At 44.2% G+C, this 25,381-nt stretch overlaps 1 protein-coding gene and 1 long non-coding RNA gene across 6 annotated transcripts in view; one reads left to right on the top strand and one right to left on the bottom strand.

Annotated features, from left to right (window-relative positions):
• The first annotated feature begins 73 nt into the window (after positions 1 to 73).
• Positions 74 to 25,381, top strand: LOC135377755 (uncharacterized). Its single transcript, XR_010418186.1, has 3 exons — positions 74 to 199; positions 16,965 to 17,341; positions 25,201 to 25,381. It is a non-coding gene; the product is annotated as an uncharacterized LOC135377755 (long non-coding RNA).
• The window catches only part of LOC135377753 (RNA-binding protein fusilli-like), an 87,313-nt gene continuing 64,606 nt past the window's right edge, over positions 2,675 to 25,381 (bottom strand). The window contains exons 9-13 of one of the 5 annotated variants that reach the window (XM_064610402.1): positions 25,126 to 25,344; positions 15,933 to 16,166; positions 14,065 to 14,257; positions 12,822 to 13,018; positions 2,675 to 4,918 (exon numbers count right to left, since the gene is read on the bottom strand). In XM_064610402.1, the coding sequence (XP_064466472.1) occupies positions 4,760 to 4,918; positions 12,822 to 13,018; positions 14,065 to 14,257; positions 15,933 to 16,166; positions 25,126 to 25,344 (1,002 nt within the window). In that variant the 3' untranslated portion in view covers positions 2,675 to 4,759. Of the gene's footprint in view, positions 4,919 to 12,749; positions 13,022 to 13,920; positions 13,972 to 14,064; positions 14,258 to 15,932; positions 16,167 to 25,125; positions 25,345 to 25,381 lie in introns of those variants that run through there. The other 4 variants (XM_064610400.1, XM_064610399.1, XM_064610401.1 and 1 more) reach the window with 4 other exon arrangements.

Here is a 25,381-nt window from a genome sequence, read left to right as displayed (position 1 = left end):
GAGTGCTCTAGCGTAACCAGCGCGGGAAAAAGCGGCGTCACGCTGGTCACGTCACGCTCCGCCCGCTCCGCACTCCGCATGTCACGGCACGGAGGCGCGGATGTCTGACGGTTTTTGAGGAGGAACGGTTTTGAGTTTTGAACATGGCTTGAATCACTCACGACCTCCTACTATACTCGTGGTCGTGGTTTGTCAGCAGGTTAGTTTGTTTGTTGGTTGCTAGTTAGTGTGGGTCGGGGTTTGAATAAATCGTGACGGCCATACGATGGCAGGTGCCCACAGCCAGAGCTTCCTACCACAGTACCACGGCATACCACATGTAACGGCGTTAAGACCAGTTTCATTATTGTGCATTTTGAAACAAATTATGTTTACTGTGGGCACATGAGGTTTTATCAGTTTTGTGTTGGGTTTTTAGCGATAGCTTCTGGTTAGTGATGGGCGATAGTCATTCAAACACTATTGATAGTATGGACTATCAATGGTTGAGACAACCACTCATTTGACTATCGATAGTTCTGCTCAAAACCGCCGATAGTTTCATCTATCGATAGTAAGCTCGACACAGTCCAAAACCGCTTGCTGCAAAAATGTAGAAGTCGCTCCCAGTTGTATTATCTAACCAAATACATTTATTTAGTAACACTGTTGAAATTTTTGAAATAGTGTTGGACCGTTAGCATGAAAACAGAGGAGCTACATTCCGAAAAACCGACGGGAACTTCTATTTTGCTTAAACCAACCAAGCAGAAAGGGAGATTTCGTTGATTCTTGTGCGCTATGCGTGCGGTTGAACATTATTCAGAGCAGCCGTATACGCTGTCAAACTATCAGTAGTTTATATTACTGTCGCAGTAACACGGGTTTGTGACAATTAAGGACATTTGTTCTGTTTCACTAATTCCTCCTCAGAAATGCCCACTTTATTGCCGTGTAGATGTATAATATGCCGATATTTCATGAATTTCATGTTTTATTTACGATGATCATATTTCTTTTTCTTCCCTGAGAGGTAACTATCAATACAAAACGCAATAGTCAAACTGAATCAGAAAAATGAGAATTGAGAAGGTTTTGTTTCCAGTAGAAATATGTTCAACTTTTAAATTGTGAGTGACTAAACTATTGATAGTTTACAGGAGTGAAACGCAAACTGAGGCGGTTTCTTTTTTGAAAGAAACCTGCTCAAATTTTAAATTCGGAGTGAACAAACTATTGATAGCTTGCAGGAGTGTAACGCGAATTCAGAAGGTTTCGTTTTCAAAAGAAACATGCTGAGATTTTAAATTCGGAGTGAATAAGCTATTGCTATATACTGGGTGATTTTTTTTTATTCGTTACAGAATTTTTATTAAAAAAACTAGCAGAGCAAAATAGATGCCGTTTTTGCAGTTGAGTTGTATGGCCAGGCGAACCTTCTCTCGAAGAAAGTATGTAACTACAAGATCACTAACTATATTAATATATATATCACTATAAATTCACTATATATTTAGTTATAAACTAACAATTTATATATTGGGTTCCCCCCAAACTGAGGGTCTGGATACGCCCCTATCTGACTGGCATGCATTTTGATAATGTTGCCATTGAAGGCCACAAATTATAATTAATTATTATTATTGGATTTAAATGTGTTACAGTTTATCAGCTTATATAATAAGGTGATGCTGTCATTCTTTGTACTGCTTGTTTATTTTCGTAGGTCACACCAAAAACAGTATTCGTTCATTTTCATGTGTAGTAGCGACAGTGCGGACCACTGTTCACACGTTCAAAGTAGCAAAGTCTAGGCTCCTTCCTAGAGCACCAATCACACTTACGTGCAATGCGTGAGCTGTGGCCACCGACAGCACCAGTGGACGAGATTTGAAGTCAGTCGGAAAATCCACTATTTATCTGTCTGGGAGGGTCACTGCCAGACATAAGTGATAAGAAAATGGTATTGGTGTGAAACCAGAGTGAGAACAGCTCCCATGCATTTGTATGTCCTGCCCTACAAGCAGCCCAACTGGATTCATTTGTCATCCTCAGGTTCTCAAATCCCTTCAAAGGCCACAGCTCACGCCGCTTGTGCGTTGCATGTAAGCGTGACCTGTGCTGTACATAGTTCATTTTACAGCCTTTTGAGTTCTCTGCTTTTTGTGCATCTATTTTGTTCAACTGGGTTTTATCAGATTCCACATTCGAAAAGCGAATTTGCCTACACCTAAATTAAGAATAACATTTTTCCCAAGTCTCCACCACTATAAAGAACCGTAGATGACGCAAATATTGTTTGGCTGTGCAGGCAACCTTTGCCTTGGGCACTTGGCCAATGTGACAATGCTCTCGACAGAAGTGAAAATGGAATAACCACTTTTGTTATTGTACTGGCATGCCACACAAAGCATATGCACCATGAACTTTACCACAACTGTGTCCCAGCTCCTTTCACAGCCATTAGAATGCTTGCTGATCATCTTTATGCCATTTAAATGGAAATGGTTCTTCTGTTGCTACAGTGACTGCGTGAAGTAATGTGGAAGCATAGCTCCCCTAACAGGACTTTTTTTTCCTGTATCAGTTGCTCTGCCATAAGTTAGCACTGTGGAGAGAAGCACCTCATTTTTCAAAATTACTGCTTTGTCCCATGCAAACAAAAATTACTAGCTTTATCAACATTACACATTCATAACAGTGGAATGTTACTGCTTTATTTTCCATTTTGCGATAGAAGGCTACATGAAATGCAGGGTTTTCAAAATTGCATGCATTACGCCACTGGGGCAAAATAGATATGGAAGGCACTTGGCGATCACATACACTGGGAATACATGGACAAATATAAAAATACATTAAAGACTAGGCACAATATAGCTGGACTTTTTATTGTAGCAGTAAGGGCAGGCACGTGGACCTGAAATTGCTACTAAAAATTACGCGGCAATACACAAGCAGTGGAGCAATGCTTACTAAAGACCAGCCTTGGATAACACTGGAGAACTAGGCACTTAGTCTAGTCATTCTGGCATTGAACCGGGAAATTGCTGCTCAAGCATGAACCTTAGCACGTAAGAGATTGGTGCATCTTTGCTCGTAAGGTCAAACAAACACTGTCTTGCACTTTCACATGTTGGAACTAGGCTTTCAGGTTACCTGATGCTGGTCCTTAGCAATGCTGGTACCATATGCTAACATCAGTATTACAACCTTTATCTAAAATAAATATGTATGCAAATATGGTGCAGTGCAACATGTCTACAAAAATATTGAAATTTGATAGCTTCATAGCTCAGAAAAGGCATATTAGCTAACTAAATCATTAGTGAATTACTCTAAATTGCAACATTTATTGACAGACAAGTCATTAATAACAAACAGAATATAGTTGTAACAGAAGTCGAGTACAATATGTACATGTATTTGTGATTTGAAGTGACGACATGTATACTTACATAAGAAAATACTTCTGTGTAGACTTACATAGCATAAGTACATTCACAGAAAATGAACACACTTCAAAAGTAACTGACATGCATGGGGTAAAGGGAAATATAAGCAGAATAACATACAATTGTTATAACTAGCTAGGTGAACAAAAAGTAACACACACACTCATAGTGTCATGCAGAGATATGATGGTCAGCTAGGAAAAGTTGCAGGAATTCAATGACGTGAATGAAGACAAAATTTTCTGCTCAAGAGTGCAGAAGAAAATTTGTCACACAGTTTGCTTATGAGGAAGCAAATGTAATCTCAAGTGTGCACTGCAGAGACTGGGCCACAACAATTGGTGCACTCTGCTAGAACAAAAAAAATGCATAATGCAGCTGTCCAGGGTAGAAAAACAATCTGTTGCTAGGACTTAAAAGAGAGGCACACTAAAGAACACACTATGGATTATTGTGGTCATAAATTGCACTTCATTTCTCAACAGTGCGGCAATAAATATATTCGTGACTCGACGTGAGCACTGACATTCTGCGTACTGCACAGGTGTCCACGGCCACATGCTTTTGCAAGCCTAAAGCAACATGAAGAGGCTACAACTAGTGAAGAATACAGACAAGACAAAAATAATACATTGCTACAGTAAAAAGGGATCAGCTCTATATATCAAAGTATACTGGATAAATGCTCAGTACAGAGCTTTTAGGCACCATGTGCGGTGCACTCACATGCAATTAAAAGTAGTAGAACAGTTGCTGATCACAGTTTGACTGGAAGAGCTGTGGGCCACATCCTTACTGATAACATGTGCCTCATTGAAAGTAATGTTATGATAAATGTACTAAAGCAGTGCACAAAAACACATATGCAAAAACGAACTAATGTAGCTTCGTGCAAAGAAACTAACACATGGTGGATGTTTTCCTTTGCAATCAAAGGAAGACTAATGTGATTTTGCTGCCTTTCTGAGTAGTACTGAACAACTCTGTGCTGCTAGTGGGGTGAACAGCTCCTTGCTCATGAGACTCACTGCTGTCAAAGCGAACATGAGCAATGAAATAATGAGCCATCCGATGGAGTCACCTTGACTGTTGATTTGCTTTAAAACTAGTAGAACTAAAACAATGAGTGTTTTTCTATGCATTTAGAATATGAAAAGTAAAACCCCTGATAGTCCTAAAATAACACTTGCATGTTGTCTTCCTGCCAGCATCACAATAACCTCTTGAAGTTCCCACCAGCAGCACTTTTTTCTCTCGACATTATCTGGAAGTTGTTGCTCAGAGCTAGTGAAAATGGAGCTGGGATGGGCTAGGATACCCAATTATCATGCCATAAACAGTTCGATGTAGCGACTGCCAATGTTTTGTCTGTTCTTTTCCTGGATAGCCCGCTCAGCGTCAGCTCTTGTGGGGAAGGTGACCACGGCTTCACCATTCGGTCTTCCGTCTGTGTTCCGTTGGATCTGGATGCAGTCAGCTGTAAGCTGTAACAGTCAGAAAATTGTTACCCGCCCAGTGAAGGGAGACTGCATAGCCTCAATTTTTTAAATCCAATATCATTAAAGGGGCACTAAAGGGAGTTTGTGGGCTTTATGGGATACCGGAAGCTGATATGTTGTGCATTCTTTATTATTTAGAAAAATTGATTGCTGCAACGCATGAAGGCATACTATTGCATGATGCGAAGCAACCTTCAGCTCTCCGAAAAGAGAATTTCGACATCTATGACGAGGAGACATGTCAAAGTGATTAAATGACGCATATTCTAATGAAACGGATGCATATACATATATGTAGCAAGGATTGTACGACACAGAACTTTAGTCAAGAACAACGTTGTAGAATACCATAAAACCTATATTGTTGGCACACCCCTAATTTTCGCAAATTCAAAAATTAGCGAACTATAAGGGCATACGAAAACTTCGAGAAAGAATTTACACTTCGAAAACTATGACACAATGGCAAACTTTATTTTCTCACTTGGTTGCCGAGTAAGCATTTGAACTGCTTTACCCCAAAAACATGTGGAACGCTGCTTTAATTAAATATAAGGTTCATTCTTTTCGCCTGCACCTCCTGAACTAGTTCAAGGAGTGCAACCCTCTTGTGTTCTTTGTCATACACCTCGCGCTTACTTAAGCACTGGTGCAGCACAAGTGCACCTATAGTAAGAGCAATCTAAGGCAGACCACAAAGTGAAGCAATCTAACCACGAGCCCTGGCGTCTAGATTTTGTAAAATTTAGTGGCTGCAAATATGTGCCCTATGCCCGATTCGCGAAGACTTTGGCTTGCAAAATTAAAGGGTTTTACAGTATAGTACCATATAAGTAGGGTCTGACTTTATCGGGTGAAACGTCTTTCCCAGATTTTTTTTTTGGGGGGGGGATCGGGTGCTATATTGAAATCTGAAATTCGGGGTGTAATCCGGTGCTATTGATACAATCGGGTGTTATCAGATTACTTTTTTTTTTCTTTCTGTCCAGCAAGCGACCCGTAGTTAAATGTGCGTTCCTCGCAATTTCTAGTCACAAACTGCACATGATGTAACATTAAATGTGCTTCGCATAGTTTATTGTTGCACTCAGATCATATTTTCATCAGGTGTGTGCACAGATTGCTACTAAATCGTGTACGTGATACATTTAACAACATAATACGTGATTAGAATTTGGGGAGAAATGTGGTTTAACCCGAATGGGTCCGAAACTAATTTGGGCGGAATCGGGTCTAACCCGAAAAAGTCTGACCCTACATATAAAGTGAAAATAAGAATGTGCTGTATAGGAATGGTGGTATTATAACTGTCCTCACAGTGGCTTTAGCTACTTTTGCACACACGTCTCCAAGCACCTGATTTGTACGGCACTGCATACTAGTTATCGGCTCAGCATGCCACCCGGGTGGTTTCGGTTTGTGAGTGTGTTGCTCCTGGCTGCCTGTCCTGCCTTCTACAGTGCTGATTGGACAAGGCAGTGCGCATAGGGCATGTTCCATTGGTTTCCTCAAACGATTTCCTGCGATGGTTGGGTGTGTTATGTGTGATGTACCCATTATGTTTCAAACCTCTTGAGATAGAGAGAAGAGGGAAGGCCTAATTTGCGATTTCACTCACACTTTAGTTATCAATGATGCAACAAGTGAATCCTGCTCCTTTCGCATTACTATCTAGGTGGCATATTTCATTCTGCGATGAGAAATTTCTGCACTTTAGTGCCCCTCTAAGCACTTGTGGTTCTAACTATTCACACCACTTCGACTCCTTGTTCAACCATTATTCAAATTTATCATGACGTTGTGGGACTGAAACTGAATTGCATACGAAATATGTCATTTTATAGGTGGTTCAAAATAAAATTTTGTAGGCTATTTTCTAAACTAATAAAATAAAGTTGTTCTTTGGCAGCGAACGTGGTGTGCTCAACAAACACCTAAAAAATTACAACACAGAGACCTGGAATTGGAGGGGAAAAAATAGTGTCACAAAATTTCATAACTCAGTGTTTCTACTAGGGAAAAATTTTTCATCGACTCATTTACTCAACGGTTATTGTTGAGAGAATCGCGGTTGTGATTTCATTCCGTTGCTAATGCACCAATGATGGAGCAATCATTAAACGAAAAGGACTCACGATGAGGCAGTCTTGTTATATACTGTCGAATATTGACAATCTTTTGCTGACCTGCAGAATGGCTATCTGACAGCTATCCAAAGTCTTACATCATTCTTCTGCTACTTGCCTGTATTCTTTTGTATACTTTTATACTATGAGATGCAGACTTTTCACGTAAGAGAATAGAGTACCTTAGAACAAAAAGGTTTAGAGCTACAGTGGGCACCTTATTGAAAAAGATGCATGATGCCCTATAATGCTTATGATCATCAAATAGTTCAATAAAAATTGCATCCAATTATTTGTATTTGAATTTTATTGCCAGTGGTAAGAGCAATTGAAATTTTTCCACTGTGTAGGATTGGAGACATAGGTTCGAGACAAAAGCTATTATGTTCCTCGAACCCCAAGGCGGGACATTTGTGGTGAGGGGAGGAGGGGGAGGTGCTGGCAGTCAACAAATCAAACTCTTCTGATTTTGCCTATGCCCAAAGCTGTTATTTTATTTATTAATTTTCACTTATTTTTTAAAATTTTGATGCACTACCTAGCAGACATGTCAGACTTTGACAAGAACATATTCTGTCCTCATATTTGCAGACAAGAAGGGAAAATATCAACTCAAACTTGCTGAACTTGTCATATCAATTTCGTCATTATACCAAAACTATGCTCCCACCGAGGTAGCTTGATGAGCAAAGCATGTGCAAGCGAGCCTTGCTTAAAGGGACGGTCTCGTACCCCCTGCCCCTCTCATAAAGTGTACCATTCGATTGCCTTTTGTTGAAAATGGAATACTGCGAATTTACCCGACAAAAGACGTCACGGTTATGAAATAACCAGATTAAATTGATAAAGATTGCAGAGCATGCCATGATCTGTGTTGGCAACAGTAAGAATGGCCACGTCGGCCTGTGGGAAAGTCCGTGATAGGATACAGAAATCGTCTGCTTTTGCGCGCGGTAGTGCATCGGCGTGAGCAGACGACTTTCAGAAGTTACTGGGGACCGCAGCAACTCTCGTACATTTCCTTTCAGTTCTCAGGCGAAGCACGCACATTCTAAGAAGTTTAGAACAACTATGTTAATCCTCAGAGACAAGTTAAAAGTCGCAGGACAACCCCACCCACAATCATAAATCTGAAGTAGCCGGCCATCGGCGCGCGCGATCACATTACAGCTACGACCAAAAATATATTACATGCGCTTCCGTTACACTCCCCGTTGCACACTATCATGTTTCGAAATGAAGTGTCGCTGACGACTTACATGGAGAAGGAGTGAGTGTTTATTTAAAAACCGCATTAAATACTCGCGGAAAGAAAACACGTGACTTAGCTTCCACGTATCCGATTATGCGCCACATTATCGTAGACCCCACAGTCAGTGCACGGACTACATTCTCCGTTCGCGGAGATATATGCCTGCGTGTCCCCATTTCGAGAGCATAGGGGATGACTCAACCCAAGGTGCTTCTGCAAGTTACAATTACCATGACAACGGCGACGTACCTGCAGGCCGACGTCATGCGTGACGTTGCATGAGAGAAGTGCAGGTTTCGTCGTCTGCTATTACGGCACGTTTTGACGAATTCCTCGAAAACGATTTGGTTATTCCAAACAAAACTTTGACGGTTGTATGTGTACAGTACTCGTTAAGATAGTTTTTGCTAAGTTTCGGAATCGCCCCGGCTGTACGAGACCGTCCCTTTAAGAGCGAGTATTGACTCTGGGATGGCACCAACACGTCTGAATGTTCCATTGGCTAGGCCAAGCAGAAGTGAAAGCTCGTTCGCTATTTAGTCCAATCTTTTTCCCATTCGGGGTTCGCTTCAGCCACGCCACCCACAAGTAGGCTCGTGGGACAGCGGGACGACCGTAAAAGTGGGACCTGTCCTGACTAAATTGGGATATCTTGTCACATAAGTCTTGAGTCACCTTTCGGTCGCAAGCCTGTGTGACGTCTGATAATGCTTATGTCATTTCAAAATTGGAACGGAATATGTATATGTAGTTTTCTTGTGTGCATGACATTTTGCACACAGCATCTGCACATACTCCTCAATTGTACAATCAATTGGCCTTTGTTGCCTTTGTGCCATTAAACACATCAATCAATCAATCAATTGTACACAACGTTATTGGTGGTTGACTAAAGATGCTCCCTTAAAGGGACCATGAAGAGCTTCTCAAAGATTTTGCGTTCTCGGTGGAGAACGGTTCTCAGGTGTGACTTTTATCTGAAAAATATGTGATTTTTGTCATATTGCATTCCGTGTGGGCCCAGTTCATGTGCATAACAAGCGACGAGCAGCCGCTTGACACCCCCTACAAGCAGCCTGACGTCACTTGTATCATTCGCTCACTCCAAGCCAGCCCTCCAGTGGAGAAGGTCATCTGCTTCTGACGTCACATCTAGTTTCTCCGTCTCGCCGGCAGCGGCTGGGTTGCAGCAGTCGCTTTTGGCAGTGGTTTTTAGTGACGGGTGAAGTTGGAAGTAACAGGTAATATCTCCATTATTTTAACAAATGTTCGGTTCATACTCCGCACAGTGAATATATTATTTCCCAGGAATGCATTAGAGATGTTTACAGAGGTTTTGAGGATCTCTGCATGGTCCCCTTAAGACATACGACATTCATGTCAAAGCACATAACTGAACTCTAGCTACAACTGATGAGTACCTGAAAGGAACATACTCAAAGTATTTAATAACAAGGCAGAACCTCATATGATGCACACAGGAATTCTCAAATGTGTTCTTTCCTGTCCCTTATTTTACCAAAGAGAAACCAACGTGCAAGGCAACATTTCAGAGTGTGGATGCAAGCACTTATGTTGAACCCTGCAGTATGAACTAACTTTTAGCTAGGTGGATCGCTCCAGCATGCATTAATGATTACATCGGTAGGGGCTATGCTTTCCACCTGATTCTCGCTGTATGCATTTCGCAGCACCCATGCTAGCACCAGAAACCACAAAGGCTTTTAGGGAAAAGCACTGAGATGAAATGTACCCGAGCATTCAGAAAACACAAAATCGTTTGATGGATATGTATGATGCTGAGACAGATTAAAGGCATGGCACACTCTTCAGAGAAAGCAGACAAAATGCAAACAAGGAAAACTGGAAGAAACATGTCCAGCTTGCTTGCACGTTACTTTTATGTTCAACACTTTGGACGTTACTTTTGCCATACTCTACAGCAGTGGTTCCCAAAGTGTGGTCCGCGGACCCCTGGGGGTCCCAGAGTGTGTTCGTGGAGGTCCGCGGCGATCGAAGACAGCCCGAAGACCGTCTTGGCGAGTGAGGCAAAGAGAAGCTTGGGAAACGCTGCTCTACAGCACAATACTATGTCAGAAAATTACTTTGTGAGAAAGACATTGGACTATACTTGGTTTCACCTCAAGGAAGATATTGCAGGACGTGCACAAAACTGCCATTGGCGAGAGGGGTCCGTGAGGTGCTGGCAGAAGCTACAGAAACCCTTGTGGCGTCATTAGAACGGGGACCAGCTAACATATGCATCTGTTGTCAAACATATCACAGTTGGAAGTGCGAAACATTGCAAATCACATTGCATGGGAGTCTTGTGAATTGTGTCACCGAATGGTACTACTACTACTGCTACGGGGGGCTTTGATGGCAAGCACCAAGATGACTTGGGAGATAATCCTGGTTGGGTTCAACTCTACCTGCTACATTACAGTAGCTAGTTAGTTTGTAATATATCTTTTCAAAACGTACCTCGTGCATGTTTCACACATATTAGAAATAAGATATTGCAGAATCTCAAGTTCTTCAATCTGGGTAAAATTTGTATGGCTAAAGTAACTGTCATGACCATGAGGCTCCACTCTCATTGGTTAAACTGGAAAAACAAAAACCTACAGCAATGCAAATGAACGATGAGAGGACTAAGATATGTTGATTTGTTTTAGCTCTCCGAATTGTGTCACATGAAAGTGAACACCTGATGTTTCACCTTCTTGAAATGGAGAAACACGAAGGAGCTCATGTAGCCACGTGATGCATATATAGGTTGGCCTCCACAATGTCTGTCACCACATTCTCTGCTAAGATGACAGGCGTGTTTTTGATGTTCTGTACACAGAATGGGTAGTACAGAAGTAATTCATCATATTTCTTTCTCTCTCTCTCTCTCTCTCTCTCTCTCTCTTTGTTTTCACTTGAAATGTGGTGCCACATAACATGAGTTTGACTGGGTGACCACTAGGTGACAAATTGGTGATAATGTGTGAGATGCCTCCGGAGCCAGGAAATCACAGGAAAAACAAATATTGTTGAAAAGCCTCAGAATGGCTGATCAGTGACGGACAACATCACAACAAGCAAGTGCGTGATGTGCATCAAAAAGTAGCTGTGAGAACCATCATTAACAAAATAAAGTATTGTACACGGAGGATCTTACAGACAAGCAAGCTCGGAAAGTCATCTTTTCAAAGCCTTTGGGGCCACATCATGGAAGAGACTGTTCATGGAATAGTACCATAAGGCTTCACCATGAAAGAAGAAATTCAAGAGGGGCCTCTGCGGGTAAAAGACAAATGCCAAGAAAAAGTTCGCATTCATGACTATCAACAAAACATGAACAACCATCCACCTTAACAATGCAAGACACCAGTTTGCATGCCAGGGAGGCAGTCTCAAGACTGGGATGGACTGTTCACAAAGCCTGATAGCCCTTCTGATAATCGCCTCTTTATCCCCTTGAGAAATGTAGTTGGCGTTTTGCCAGTGTCGACGAGCTGAGACAGCAGTGAGGAATTCTATAGAGCTGTGACCTAATTGACAGAGAGTACAAATGCAGAGGTAATGACAAACCTTTTACAAAACCAAACAGGATGTTCATGAAAGACTGTTTGCAAGAACCAAAATTTGTGAAAAATATCAGTACTTTTGCAGCAACCATGTGTATTTGACAATGAATAAATGTTTTCTAGCTGTAGCTAAGTTGACTCTCTCTTCCCTCTCATCAATGTTTTACCTAGCTTCCTAAAAGTAGGTGAGCCATACCAGTTAAGGCAACAAGCTGTGGTTTTAACTCTTCTAGTACTACAGAACAAAACAGAGGAAGGCATGGTATACTGCAGTAAAGGCTCTGAACAAGGATGTTACTCAACCGTGTTAAGGTGACAGTTGGGGAAATACACGCGAATAATTTTGTGCTCTTTCTGTTCCTCACAGAAGGCAGTGTATTACATTAGCTGCACAGTAACAGCAAATGTAACGACGTTTTGCGCAAGCATTCGGGTGCTTTCTACAACTGCTGTACTGATTTCTGGTTACACAACAAAAAGGCTTAATGCCCTTAGTGTAGGTTGGACCATGGAAGGCAGTATAATGAAGGTGGTAGTGAAAACAATTTCACATGGGGATGAAAACATGGCTGGACTGGCCAACGTTTGTCCCTAATGTGAAATGCAGCAGGTAGTTTGCAACCTTCTGTATGATACGTCATTCCCAAGAACCTTATACATTGCAATCGCAGACAGTTTTGGGATGAATAGTGGTGGTGGGTTCATGGCTCCTGCATAAGATGCAAAGACAACCTCAAACATGGCACTATGCTACTAAGCAACCAGCAGTGCTTTTCCCAGAAGTATAAGAATAAAGGCCACCTTCTGCACCAGTGAAGTATTAGTAGGAAAAAGAGGGGAAAGGAAAGCAGACTCCTAACCTCTGCAAAGCCCTGGAAGAAGGTTAGAATGTCCACGGCCGTGGCGCTATAGGGCAGCCCTCGTAAAATTACCATGGTGGGGCCCGTAGAGTGGGGGTAGTAGGTAGTCGGGGACACTGGAGGACTTGGGTAGGACCAGTAGAATATGGGTGGGTAGTAGGTGGACACCCTGGGTGCTAAGGTGGTCACCGCTGTGGCTGGGAGCACTGGGGCTGGTGGTTGAACGTAGGGGTAGGCTCCATAGGGGGGAGGTGGAAGAATGGCACCACCTGCTGGGAAGAGATCCGAATCATGATCGTCGTGTGAAGAAACGAGCTGTGCTCAATCAGCCTATGTCAGATAATAAGGACAGCAAATGGTGGAGTGATTTTTCTTATGTTATCATAGCTGGAAAATTCCTAAAGAGCACTGCTTGATGACACAAATTTGAGCACGCAGTACATGGAAACGCTGTTGCCAATCTCAACTAATAAAATAAGTGAAAAGTGGGTGAGTAAGTAAATAAGTAAAAAAATAAGTGAATAAGTGAGACAATGAGCACATAATCCACTAGCTATATATTTTTGGAACGTGGCATGAAGGACAGTGCTACGACTAACTTGGAAACACCAAGTGAACACATTACCAACTAACCCAATGAGCATTCAGTACTGTTGGTGCAGAGTAGTGATTACCCTTTCTTCTCCACTGTGTGTTATGCATGCATGTCCTACCCTATGTAATCCCCTAAGAGCCTTAATAAATGAAATGAAAAAAAGCCATCCGATGCCAGACAAACTGCAAAACCGATTAACAACTTGGATGAGTTTAACACAGCCCATGTACTGAGGTCCTTAGCAAAATCACCAGAAAGTGTTGTCTCACGTTTTGGAGGTATGCAGAAAGCACATGATATTTTGTATTCCACAGACTGAATTACATTATTAAGGTTGTAATGCTGTAAGAGCAGACAGTTTGTCCTCATGCACATATCTGTACATGCTACAAGTTTTATTATGCACAACTTATTACAGTGAAGCGTGCAAAATCAGTATCGTGTTTAGTACCACAGCAATAGCCCCCTCCACTGGAGTGACTACCAACCAGTAAGGACATCACAGTGTACCTGGTAATGCTGGACAGTTAAGTTACCAAGTCTAACAGCTTCCCAGCTTTAGGTTATGGCACTCACATGAAAACAGATGAGCTTCCTCGCAGCATCACATGGAACAAGAATTCTACACTGGAGTAGTTCCATAGATCATGCAGAGAATGTTCCATCAGAAGCGACAGATCACTTTCGCTCACGTTGTCTTGTATCATAGAAATGACCTACCAGGTGAAAGAAGAGGGCGCTGTACAGGGATCCCTCCTGTCAACACTAGGTTCATATCATCGACGGAGCACTGGAACACTTCAATATAACGTGGCTTTTTTCCTGGCATGTAACGATGATGGCGCTGTAAGGCGCATAGATAAGCTGAATGTTCGGAGTCCATCTGAATGAACGCCTCGCCAGATGGTTGCCCCTGTAAAACCGTACGATACTGTCATTGCTAATGTGAACATGTCTATTTTGGCATACTTAAATGCCATCTCATGCAATGGCAATATAAATTATAACACACACAATTGAACACAAACACACAACAGAAATCACAAACAAATTCTAATTATTTGTGCAATTTCTGTGCGAAATGAGAGGACAAACATTAGTGAACCTCAAAGGAACCTTTTTGCATGTACCTAAGTGAGCTTTTAATAAATCAAAAACAGAACCAAGTGTGTTACTGGGTGTTGATAAAACAAATCGATTTATTTACATTTAAAAATGTTTTTACAAAGTACCTATAGGTAACATTCTGGAACACAAAGTGCAAAGAATCTAAAACAATAGGCCAATTTGTGCAATAAGACTCAACCAGTGGCGTAGCCACGGGGAGGCTAGGGGGGCTCGAGCCCCCCCCACCTGCCACGGACCGACCCACGCAAATCGTGTAAATACAAGGAGAACATAATATGGGGGGGGGGGGGGGTAGCGTGACGATCGCGAAAGTTCTTGCAGTTCATGGCGTCTATCTAAGCAGCACTCTCGAATGGTTTTCAAAGTATGAGCTTCTCAAATCTCGTGACACCACCTCATTGGTCATGGCAGCCTATACATGTAATCGCATTGTGAGCGTCCAAATCAACTCGTTTTTTTTTTTTTTTTGCAGTTGTCGCACACAGGGTCAGCAGGGGGGGGGGGGGGGGAGTTTTCGTATCGAGCCCCACCACCACCATACCTTGGTGGTCTGGCTACGCCACTGGACTCAACCTATCCACTCCTAACGGGAAAACTGGGCCTACATATTAGTGTGTAGCAGCCATTTCTATGGTATAGCCTGATAAGTGTTTCGGTGACCGCTAGGGAGAAAGGGCACATCTCATAAGGCAGTGAGATCAGCCTCACCTCCATGCTGGGGACACAACCATTCTGAGGGAGGTGCGAGAGAGGCAGCTACCCCGGATGCCTTCCCCAGAGGGGGGGAAGCCCGAGGGGGTCCCGGAAGCTCACAAGGTTGGTTAACACAGAAAGCGAGAGCAGAGAGAATTTGTCACTTTAGGACTTATAGAATTTTCGTAATTCACTTTTCACCATTTCACTTTTTCTTTAGTTCAATTTGTTTGCTATAGTACATCGGAAGGTTTTCACGATAACGGTTCCGAAAACATGATAAGCCAATCACCCTCTTTCTTTGGAGCGAGAGACATCACATTGCTAAGCTTGGATTTGATAACCTCTTTTATCGTATCGTTTTCGTAAAATTCTTCCAATGCACTAAAACTCGCTATTTATGCGATGGAATCAATTACTGGTCGTGTGTAGCAAGGGGCGGATGTAGGATTTTTCGTGGGGGGCACTGGCCTTGGACACCATGCTACATACACTACCTAAGGTTAATAGAAACACTACGTGATGACAGAAATTGAGGAGGGGGTCAGGACCCCCCTTTAGATCTGCACCTGTGTGTAACTAGAGATAGCCCATATGTAATTTTTTTTGCTATCTATTGTGCAATCTTTCGACAGTGTTTCTAGGGCTGAGTGTAGGGGCTCGACTGTCTTCCTGCCCCAATCATAAGTTGGCTTTGGGCAGCTCTGCCTGAGGACCAATGCTATTACCATATTCCTTTCCATCTAAAACACAGAGAGGAGCCTCACCTGCGCATTGTAGACCATGTGCACACCCTGGTAAACAATGCTTGTAGCATGCTCCCCCAGAAAGTCTAGGATGTGCTCCACCTGCGCTTCATAAGGGAGACCACGTAGCCGAATGCAATCCTTACGAGATCCCGAGGGAAGAATCTGTTGTGGCAGCAAAGGGACCTGGGGGAGGGATGCGATCAGCGGCTGCGCAGTCTCGTACGTCCGGGGGTCCATTGTACGATTGAGAACCTGTCGTAGTATAGAGACCATTAGATTGAACCATAATGACTGGTGACATTTGAGATTTGGTTAGCTCCATAGACGTGTCGTTCTGTGGCTCACGGAACCCGCTTGCAATCGTGCAGCCTTCTTGCTCACCTAATCCAACGGCAGACCTAGTGTACCGCGGTTACACAAACTGCAACCGCGCGACCGACACAAAAGCTCCGAGCCACCTGTTCAGGAGCGCGCGCAGTAAAGTTTACGCCACCGCCTGCGCGCCTTCGCCGATGGGCTGTAACATCTGTGAGCAGTTTCCATTATGCCTCTGCATGATACTTCTTGAAGCGCGCAAACAAAAGCTGCCACATTTTGAGCGCATATATGTGCTAGGATTCTTCTGTATTTTACGCGACGAAATGACGCGACGTTTGTCTTACGCAGTCTCGTAACAAGGTAGACGTGCGTGCCTTCGAATCCCCGAAGTGAACCACATGAAATAACTCAGCCTTCCTCAATTTTTGCGCACAATGTTGGTGTTGCGCAAGGTGGTTTAAAACGAATATTTATTAGGCACTGTCGGACAGAGTCGTTTTATCTGAGGTCCAGACACTAAATGCGGACCATATGTAACCAAAGCTCTTTGACTTAAGTTCATCCCGTTATTTCTTCCGCGAATTTCGAAAGACATTATTTTTCTCCCCGATCTAAAATGCGATGACACGCACGCACACAGCACTGCATGTATGCCGGACCGAGGAAGGCGCGTGATGGCTGCGAAAATCTCTTACTTTTTGAGGGTTCCAATGCTCGCTACGCGTGTTCCAGGCAGGACCCCTTCGCCTACGTGTCACGGGGAACAGAAAAAGACGACAGCGAAGACGTCGAGATAGGCGCCACAAGTGCGCACGTGCCGTCGCGCGTGACTTGCAAGTCACGCAAGCTCACATCTGCGCTCAAAAATGAACGTCCAAACAGAAGTCTGAACGGAGCGACGTCCCAGAGCACCTCGGAAAGACCATCGGTTTCAAAAGAACCTGGTCCTTGCCCAGAGAAGACTCGCGTATTGGCTTCCGCAAACAGCCATCCTGGCCTTATTGGAAGGCTCATCAGGTGAACCAGCCCATCCCGAACACCGTCGTTGGCTCCCCTGATTTCTTCCTTCATAACGGGAAGCGTACGCCTTTTTTGTGATACTTATGCAGGTATGTTAATTGTCACAAAAAGAGCCATCCCGAGTCGAGCTTCCGCGAAAATGACAACTGAGGTGCAACTATAATAGCATTTTCCAAGCCAATCGAAAATTCCACAGGGGAATCAAACTGTCGCGCGTGCCTAAAGTTAGACCAATCGCGGCGTAATCAAATGATGTTAACGCTGCTCATTTGAGGAGAGTGCAGGCCCGTGTAAAAGCCGTTTTGTTGGCAGTTAACATCCATCCAAGCACGTCTCCCATTTTCGACAAATAACGAAAGAGAACGATATCGTTCTGAATGGCAGTTGACGTGGATCAAGTGGTCAAGCAGGATCGATGGTCACCGCTTGCCTTGCACTTACGAATTAAGCGATTCTCCGCCAAATTTCAGTTGTTGCAAACAAATTGCTAGCTGTCGAGGGTCAAAGGCCTTTGTGGATGAGAACGTAAAACGCATCACGGTTTTCGATTTTCCTTTCGGGTGACATTTTCGTGGGAAGTTGTAACAAAAACAGGCCGTACACTCTTAAAAATGAACTTCACCACATAGCACTCTCCTAGCCAACCATCATCCCGAATGACAACGTTCTCACCCCTGATTTGCTGAAAACGGGAGGAGGAGCCTATTTTGTGCCATTATGCACGGCACAAAATAGGCTCCTCCTCCCGTTTTCAACAAATCAGGGGCGAGAACGTTGTCATTCGGGATGATGGTTGGCTAGGAGAGTGCTGTGTGGTGAAGTTCATTTCTAAGAGTGTATAACCGGTGAAGGCCAACCCTCGCTCCTGATTTGTGGAAAGCGCGGGGCGTACGCCTTTTTGTGACAACATAACTGCCCACAAAAAGGCGTACACCTCCGGCCCGTTTTCAACAAATCAGGGGAGAGAACGATGTCGGGATGGTGGTTTACCAGGAGTGTGTAATGCGGTGATCTCTTTCTTCCCCTTCACATTCTAGCCGGTGGCTTCTTTCTGCTCTCTATCGGGAGCAGAATACACGAAAGATAGAGTCAGCTACAGGTCGAAGAACCGATGGTCTCCCTATCCCCGTTGTATTAACGAGATCGCTTCCACCATGGACCGACAACGGCGTACACTCTAAAAATAGAACTTCACCGCATAGCACGCTGTGCGTCAACCATTGCCACGTATGTGATAGAGAACGGATTTTTAGGCACTAAGGGGCTCTCTTGACCGCATAGCACGCAGCATATGCAAGTCATCATTGCAGATTATATCGCTCCGTCTCCCGATAAGCTAAGAAAGGGGCCGCACACCTTTTTATGTATCAAATTTCCTTCCAATCGGAAGATAAAACAGTACGATTCTGAAGGTTGGTTAGCCTAGAACGATTTATGCGACGAAGAGCGCTACCTGTTAGTGCCTAAAAATCCGGTTTCTCGTGATAATTGACACAAAAAGGCGTACGCCCCCCCCCCCTCTCTCTTTTCGAATCGGAGGCGATAACCCTATCATACGTGGTAATGGTTGGCGCGCAGCGTGCTATGCGGTGAAGTTCTGTTGTTATAGTGTAGGTCCGTCCGTAACGGTTGTGGAGAGAGCAACTAAGGGAAGGACAATGACACCGAAACGAGTGCAGGCGCCCGAAGATCATCAAGGACTCAACGCTCAATTTCCACATAGCGAGCATTAGCGAGTTTTAGTTTCAATTCTAAAGGCAAATTTGGAGCAGTCAGCCGACTCCACAGGAGAGCGCCTTACTCCAGCCCAGAGCACACGATCTGTATCTTCAATTGGAACATTCGCGCACCCGTTAGAGCGAGGGAGTGGTTGGAGCACTCGTGCGCGATCAGACATCACAGCTCCCCTGTATTCACACGAGTCAGTTTTCTGCCGGCAGCAAGTCGGGAAGGAGTGAGAGGATATCAGAGATAAACGAGGTCACTACGCGTGTGAAGACGCCCGCTCGTTATCTAGCATTCACACGAGTCATTTTCCCGGCGGCAGTCAGTTTTCCGATCCCTTCTGTATTCGCGCTTGAATTTCGTGTCTAGCGTAGGATGGACCAATGAAAGAAAAAACTTCTTGCGCTTGGGCTCCTTGTGGATGGTTCACAGTGCATTCACGTGAGAAACGGGACAACATATGGGCCAAAGAATAAGTTCCGAAGAAGCGCTATGGAATGTAAAACAGCATTCACCCAAATCTCCGCGAGGACGACCCAAACGCCTGTCGGAGTATTTGGATAATAGACGTTGTCACATTCGGTTTTATTTTCCACTAATGAAGCGTATCTCGATGCTGAGCATCAATATAGGCGCTACAGCGTGCCGACAAGTGATGGACTGGCGATGAAGCTGTGATGTCGAGCTACAGGTAGTCAATAATTAATTTAATTAAATTAAATCAAATCAGTTTTTATTTTCCTTTCGGTAGGACGAGTAACTTCCAATTATTATGTTTTTATACGTGTATTGGACAGGTGCAAGCGAACGATTATGTGTAGTCAACGTCTGTCCAGCGAAAGAAATATCCACGTTTATAAAATTCATGCTTTGTATTCCGTGTCTGTTTCGTCTGACGTAGAGAAAAAGCTTCCTATACAACACTACATTGTAGGCATCTATCTATGCATTGCATAATTGTTCCAAAGCTGCTGCGCCGGTGTGTCGTTGCACCACTTTTGCGGTAAAGCCAAGCATCGTTGGCGTTCCAATTCAGAATTGGCCATAGTACAGTGAATGCCGTTGTATGGGACACATACAGAACAATCCTGATGAAATAAAAAGCAAGCGCGATAAGTATCCGTTGCGTCACCTTCTCCTTCTGCCGGCAGCAGACGCCGTCGGTCGTCAGAATCTGTGCCGGGAGGACAAGATATCCGGCTGCCTCCGACTGCCGCTCCGGAGATCAGAAAGTGGTGACGTGGCGAAGAGCGCCGGTCACGTGGCACCAGAAAGCGGTGACGTTCCCTGCCGCCTGAGCGTCAGCCGGCAGAAAACTGACTCGTGTGAATACAGGGTACCCTGTATGCAACACCTGCAGCAGGAGCAAGCAGGAGCTTCCGCCAGCGAAAGCAAATTGAGGGAAGCGGCAGGAACCGGAAAAGCATGCCACGTGACGCGGGGGTTCCGGCCACATCTGCCGATTTTGGCGGAGCAGTCAGCGTCAGAGAGTCGAACCGAAAATGTCATCGGTTCGGTTCGGGTCTGGTTTCGACCGTAAGGGTTCAGTTCCGGTTCAGCTCCGGAAGGCGCTCCGGAAGCTCCGGTTCAGCTCGATTTCGGAGCGAATATCGCTCCGAGATCGAACAGTGTCGGCGCGCTGCGGAGAAACGATGAAATACCATAGTGTGGACGCATCGTCTGCTTTTACACGTTTATTCAGCGTTTAGTGCAGTAGGTGGAGCATTTGGGGACCGAACAGTGTCGTACCAGTGATCTTCCGGTGAATATACGCTAGAATTACGGAAAAGAACCATCAACTCCGAACATCGGCCCACGTGTTATCCACACTAGAAAGGTTACAGTTTCGCCCCTATAGGTCGACCTCGCAGCGAATAGCGGTTCAAACCGGTTAATTCTAAACGGTTCACGATTATGAACTTGCCTCCATCGGCATGTCACTGTACACTCTAAAACAGAGCTTCACCGCACAGCACGCTACAAACCAACCATCACCTCAAATGCTATCGTTATCTGTCCTGATTTGTTGGAAACGGGAGGCGTACGCCTTTTTTGTGACACTTATGCTGTTCATAATTGTCACAAAAAAGGCGTACGCCTCCCATTTTCAACAAATCCGGGCAGATAACGATATCATTCGAGATGATGGTTGGATAGGAGCGTGCTATGCGGTGAAGCTCTGTTTTTAGAGTGAAGGCGAAATTAGCCGTGGTACGCGTATTATGTTGCAACAACTTTGTTGTTATATTAAATTTTCTATGGCAGACAGTGACAGGAGATTGCAATGCTCATGGCGGATTTTTGGGGGACGGTTGAACACGGAGGATGAGGAACGTGCACTATTAAATCGAGCGGCTCCTCTTACCACGATCACAGTTAACTGCCAACTCGAATTTCATCTGAGAAGTTGAGAACAGGGGCGGTTCCATTATTTGACACTCTGCACATATTTTAATTGTAAGTGAAAAGCGTACGCCCTGCTTTCGTAGCAAATCGCAAACACAACTTTGATAGAAGGAAGTCAATGAAAAGGTTAGCCAGGCTGTAGGACTCGAACCCACATCTTCTGGATTGTCGGTCCAGGGCTCTACCAATTGAGCTAAGCAAACACACCTTCCCCAACGACCTCCAAGGCAGTTGAGGCTTGTGTGTTGTGTTCTTCATTTTTCATTTCATTTTATTTCATTTTATACAGAAATGAGGTTCAGGTACAAAAGGCAAAGCCTGACGTGGTACCTGAACCAAAAATCTTATGTGTTCAAGCCTCAGAACATAAATTTCCATCGTGTACAACTTTGATCCTTCCAATTTGTGCTAGCACCCCCATAACAACCTACGTAGTGATTGGTCCTGAGCATGCTAAACGGTGATGCTCTGCTTATGAACCAGCCAATGGCAATGACCGCCACCATCTGCTCAGAATCAGCACCACAATCATCTGTGAACTAAGAGGGTGTGAAAGGGCGTAAACTGGGGAGTTTAATTGCAACTTCTAGTTCCCTATAGATTACAATTACTCTCTATTTCAGTCCCCTGGCCCCAAAATTTACTCCCCGGCACATCAAATAGTTACGAAACTTCGCAAATGATCCTCTGAATGCAACAATCTACGTAAATATGAGCTCTTTCTGAATTTGATGGAACAAGGTCATATAATTATGCTTTTTTTTTTTGCCCACAGGGTAAGAAATAGTAGTTCTTCCTTGGCAAATTGTGTCTTATGCATGTCACAAGCTTTTATCTTACTCGATATATCACGGTTCACTGTTTAGTTCAAAGTATTTTCATTCATACACATGGATTATGTACGTAAGGACTGTGAGGACAAAACGTGAAATGCATTATCCACTCTATGACATTCAATTAGCCCATGGATTTAGTCCAGAATGGTTGTGGCAATTCGTTTAGCCCCCAAAAGGACTAAGTTTGTGCACACAGAGTAAATTTAGTCCTCTGTGCATCGTCTTTTGTGACGCTTTTTTGTGATGCTACAACTCATTTTTAGTGTGGCATGTGAAAGGCGTACTAGCATACGTACACCAGTCACACTCTACGTAGCGTAACTTATAGCCCTGTCACACGGGCAGTCTTCAATGGTCATTGAAACAAATGGTCATTGAACATACACATAGCGCCACCAAGCGTGTAGCATGTCAACCTGACAGGGAACATTGCATCCAATGTTCTTTGAGAAGTTGACACGTCACACGCTTGGTGGCTCTATGTGCATGTTCAATGGCTATTTGTTTCAATGATCATGGAAGACTGCTCTGTCTCCAGTTTCTCCCACAGTTGGTATTTTAGGTAGGTGCGAACCGTTATTTTAACCCGTTACCGAATTTTTTTAATGGTTCATTTCCGGTTCAGCTCCAAGATGGCTTCAATAGTTTCGGTTCGGTTCAGTTCCCGTTCGGCTAAACATAACGGTTTTCGGTTCAGGTTCGGTTCGACTCTCTGGTCGCCGTTGCTCCGTGGAGCGACCTTGGCCCCAGAGCCGCGCGAAAACTGCCGTTGGAAGGCTGGGACAATGCTCCCATTCTGCCAATAGAACTGAATTGCTCCAGACAGAGCAATGAAACTTGCTCCGGAAGTGCTCCAAATCCGCCATTGGAATTCAATATTCGGAAGTTGTTCAGGTTCCGAGAACATGACAAGCCAATCGCACTGTTCCTTTGATGTGAATGACATCACATTGCCTGATATCTGATTCAACAACTCCCTCTATACGTACACGTGTACAGGGTGTTCCACGAGAAGATGTCACTCAATTCCTAAAAATAGGTTTTACTTCAAAAACACTATAAAACTACTTGGAATACACCCATACAAACTTTTGCCACAGATTGAGGCTGTTTGAATTCGTGTCGTGCATTAATTAAGCTAATTTGCATAATTAAACTCGAAAAGTTGCCGAGCAAAGGCAGCATTTTTCTTCCTGAATTCGAAAGCCTATGGCCATAACACACTATTTCAATCAAAATCACGGGATTTTTCGCAATATTTCGACAAAAATTTGACAGCCGAAAGTCAGTCGCTGGACGAAGCGCGCTCGTTGATATTTACGTTTGCGGAACTGTTGGGTCCGTCCAAATACCCTCCCTTCTGTACACTCTTAAAAATGAGTTTCACTACACAGCACGCTCCTAGCCAACCATCATCCCGAATGACAATGTTATCGTCCCTAATTTGTTGAAAACGGGAGGCGGAGCCTATTTTGTACCATTATGCACATGCATAATTGGTACAAAATGGCTCCGCCTCCCGTTTTCAACAAATCGGGGGCGAGAACGTTATAATTCGGGATGATTATTGGCTAGGAGCGTGCTATGTGGTGAAACTCATTTTTAAGAGCGTGGTAACTATTGTCAGTGACAACTTAAGTCCTACAATTGGGATCGCCCACTCATCCGTGGAATGCTCCAGCGATTGGTTACCAGCCTATGCACGACGCCCCCGCTTCGCGATGTAGTGCAGGCCTCCCGTCGCTCTCTCTCTCAGTCCCCACTTTGCCGCGCCGCACTACACTCGCGCGCGCGGAGCGATTCTTGTGTAGGGGCGTGGTCAAGTGTATGACCACGCACGTGCATAATGGTACAAAATAGACTCTGCCTCCCGTTTTCAACAAATCAGGGGCGAGAACGTTGTCATTCGGGATGATGGTTGGATAAAAGCGTGCTATGTGGTGAAACTCATTTTTAAGAGTGTAGTTACTGTAACTAGCTACAGTTTCAAGTTACTTCTAACTTAGTTACTCCGTGAGAGGTGAACGAAGGAAGAACACAACGTCCTACGAACAACCGAATCGGCGAATTGAGAATGGACACGGGCGGTTCAGACATCGATTGGGATTCGGCTGATTCAGAAAACACAGCACCTGTGGTCGGCCACGTGGTTACACTCTAAAGCGGAACTTCACCACATAACACGTTCCTAGCCAACCATAATATCGAATGACATCGTTGTCGCCCACGTGAGGCGTACGTCTTTTTGCGCGTGTTATCCAGTTCCGTTAATTGTCACAAAAAAGCATACATCCCGCGCTTTCCCACAAATCAGGAGTAATAACCGTATATCATTCTCTGCACTGGTTGGACTTCAGCGTATCTGTGCATGACGCAGACACAGATACGCCAAGTACTGCGTGCGATTAGTGAGTTTTAGTATATCGTACACTGTTGCCTTTGCGTACGATATACTAAAACGCACTATTTTGTATCAAGGAGTTTGCGGTCCGACTGAGCGCTTTTTGTAAATAAGAAGTTTCCGTAACGCTATCAGCGTAGCAATAGCTAATTGGCTGACAGCAATACGGAAAAGGAATCGGAGGGTGCTCACGGTTTCCTAAAACTCCTTAATGACGTCTGACCGTTTTCGGAATATTTTCGCCCATTCAGGCGACGACTTCATGACGCATTTCAGGATGAGGCTGGCTGCACATAACTCTTCCGCACTATGTACGTTCCATTGTCGCAGTAACTCGACGCATCGTGTTGAGGTAGAAAACGTAAAATCCGTTTTTTTTTCTTTTTCTTTTTGTAGTATACAAGTTCAGATGGGATCTTTACCGAAAAACGTAGTAAGAGCGTCTCGGATGTCACTTCCCGCGTGACTCCCACCGAAGTGGGATAATGAGTGTTGGTTGACATACCTGCTGCACCTCTGCTGTAGTGGATCGGAAGAGTTCTATATAGCGAGTTCCTATGACCTGCCGGTGTTTCTGCAGTGCCCTCGCAGCCACGTCCTCGGAGTCAAAGAGTACAAAAGCGTCTCCCGTGGCCCTTCCATCCGGCTTGCGAACAAAGAGCACGCCTTCTTCATCATCTAGCACTGCACAGCCAGACTCCTCCGGTGCCGCAAAGAACTCCACCTTGTATAAAAAATAAAAATTCGTCCAATACGTGTTA

This window comes from Ornithodoros turicata, chromosome 1 (genome assembly GCF_037126465.1).
Source record: "Ornithodoros turicata isolate Travis chromosome 1, ASM3712646v1, whole genome shotgun sequence".
NCBI classification, from domain to species: Eukaryota; Metazoa; Arthropoda; class Arachnida; order Ixodida; family Argasidae; genus Ornithodoros; species Ornithodoros turicata.
This window is presented reverse-complemented; position numbering and strand designations above follow the sequence as displayed.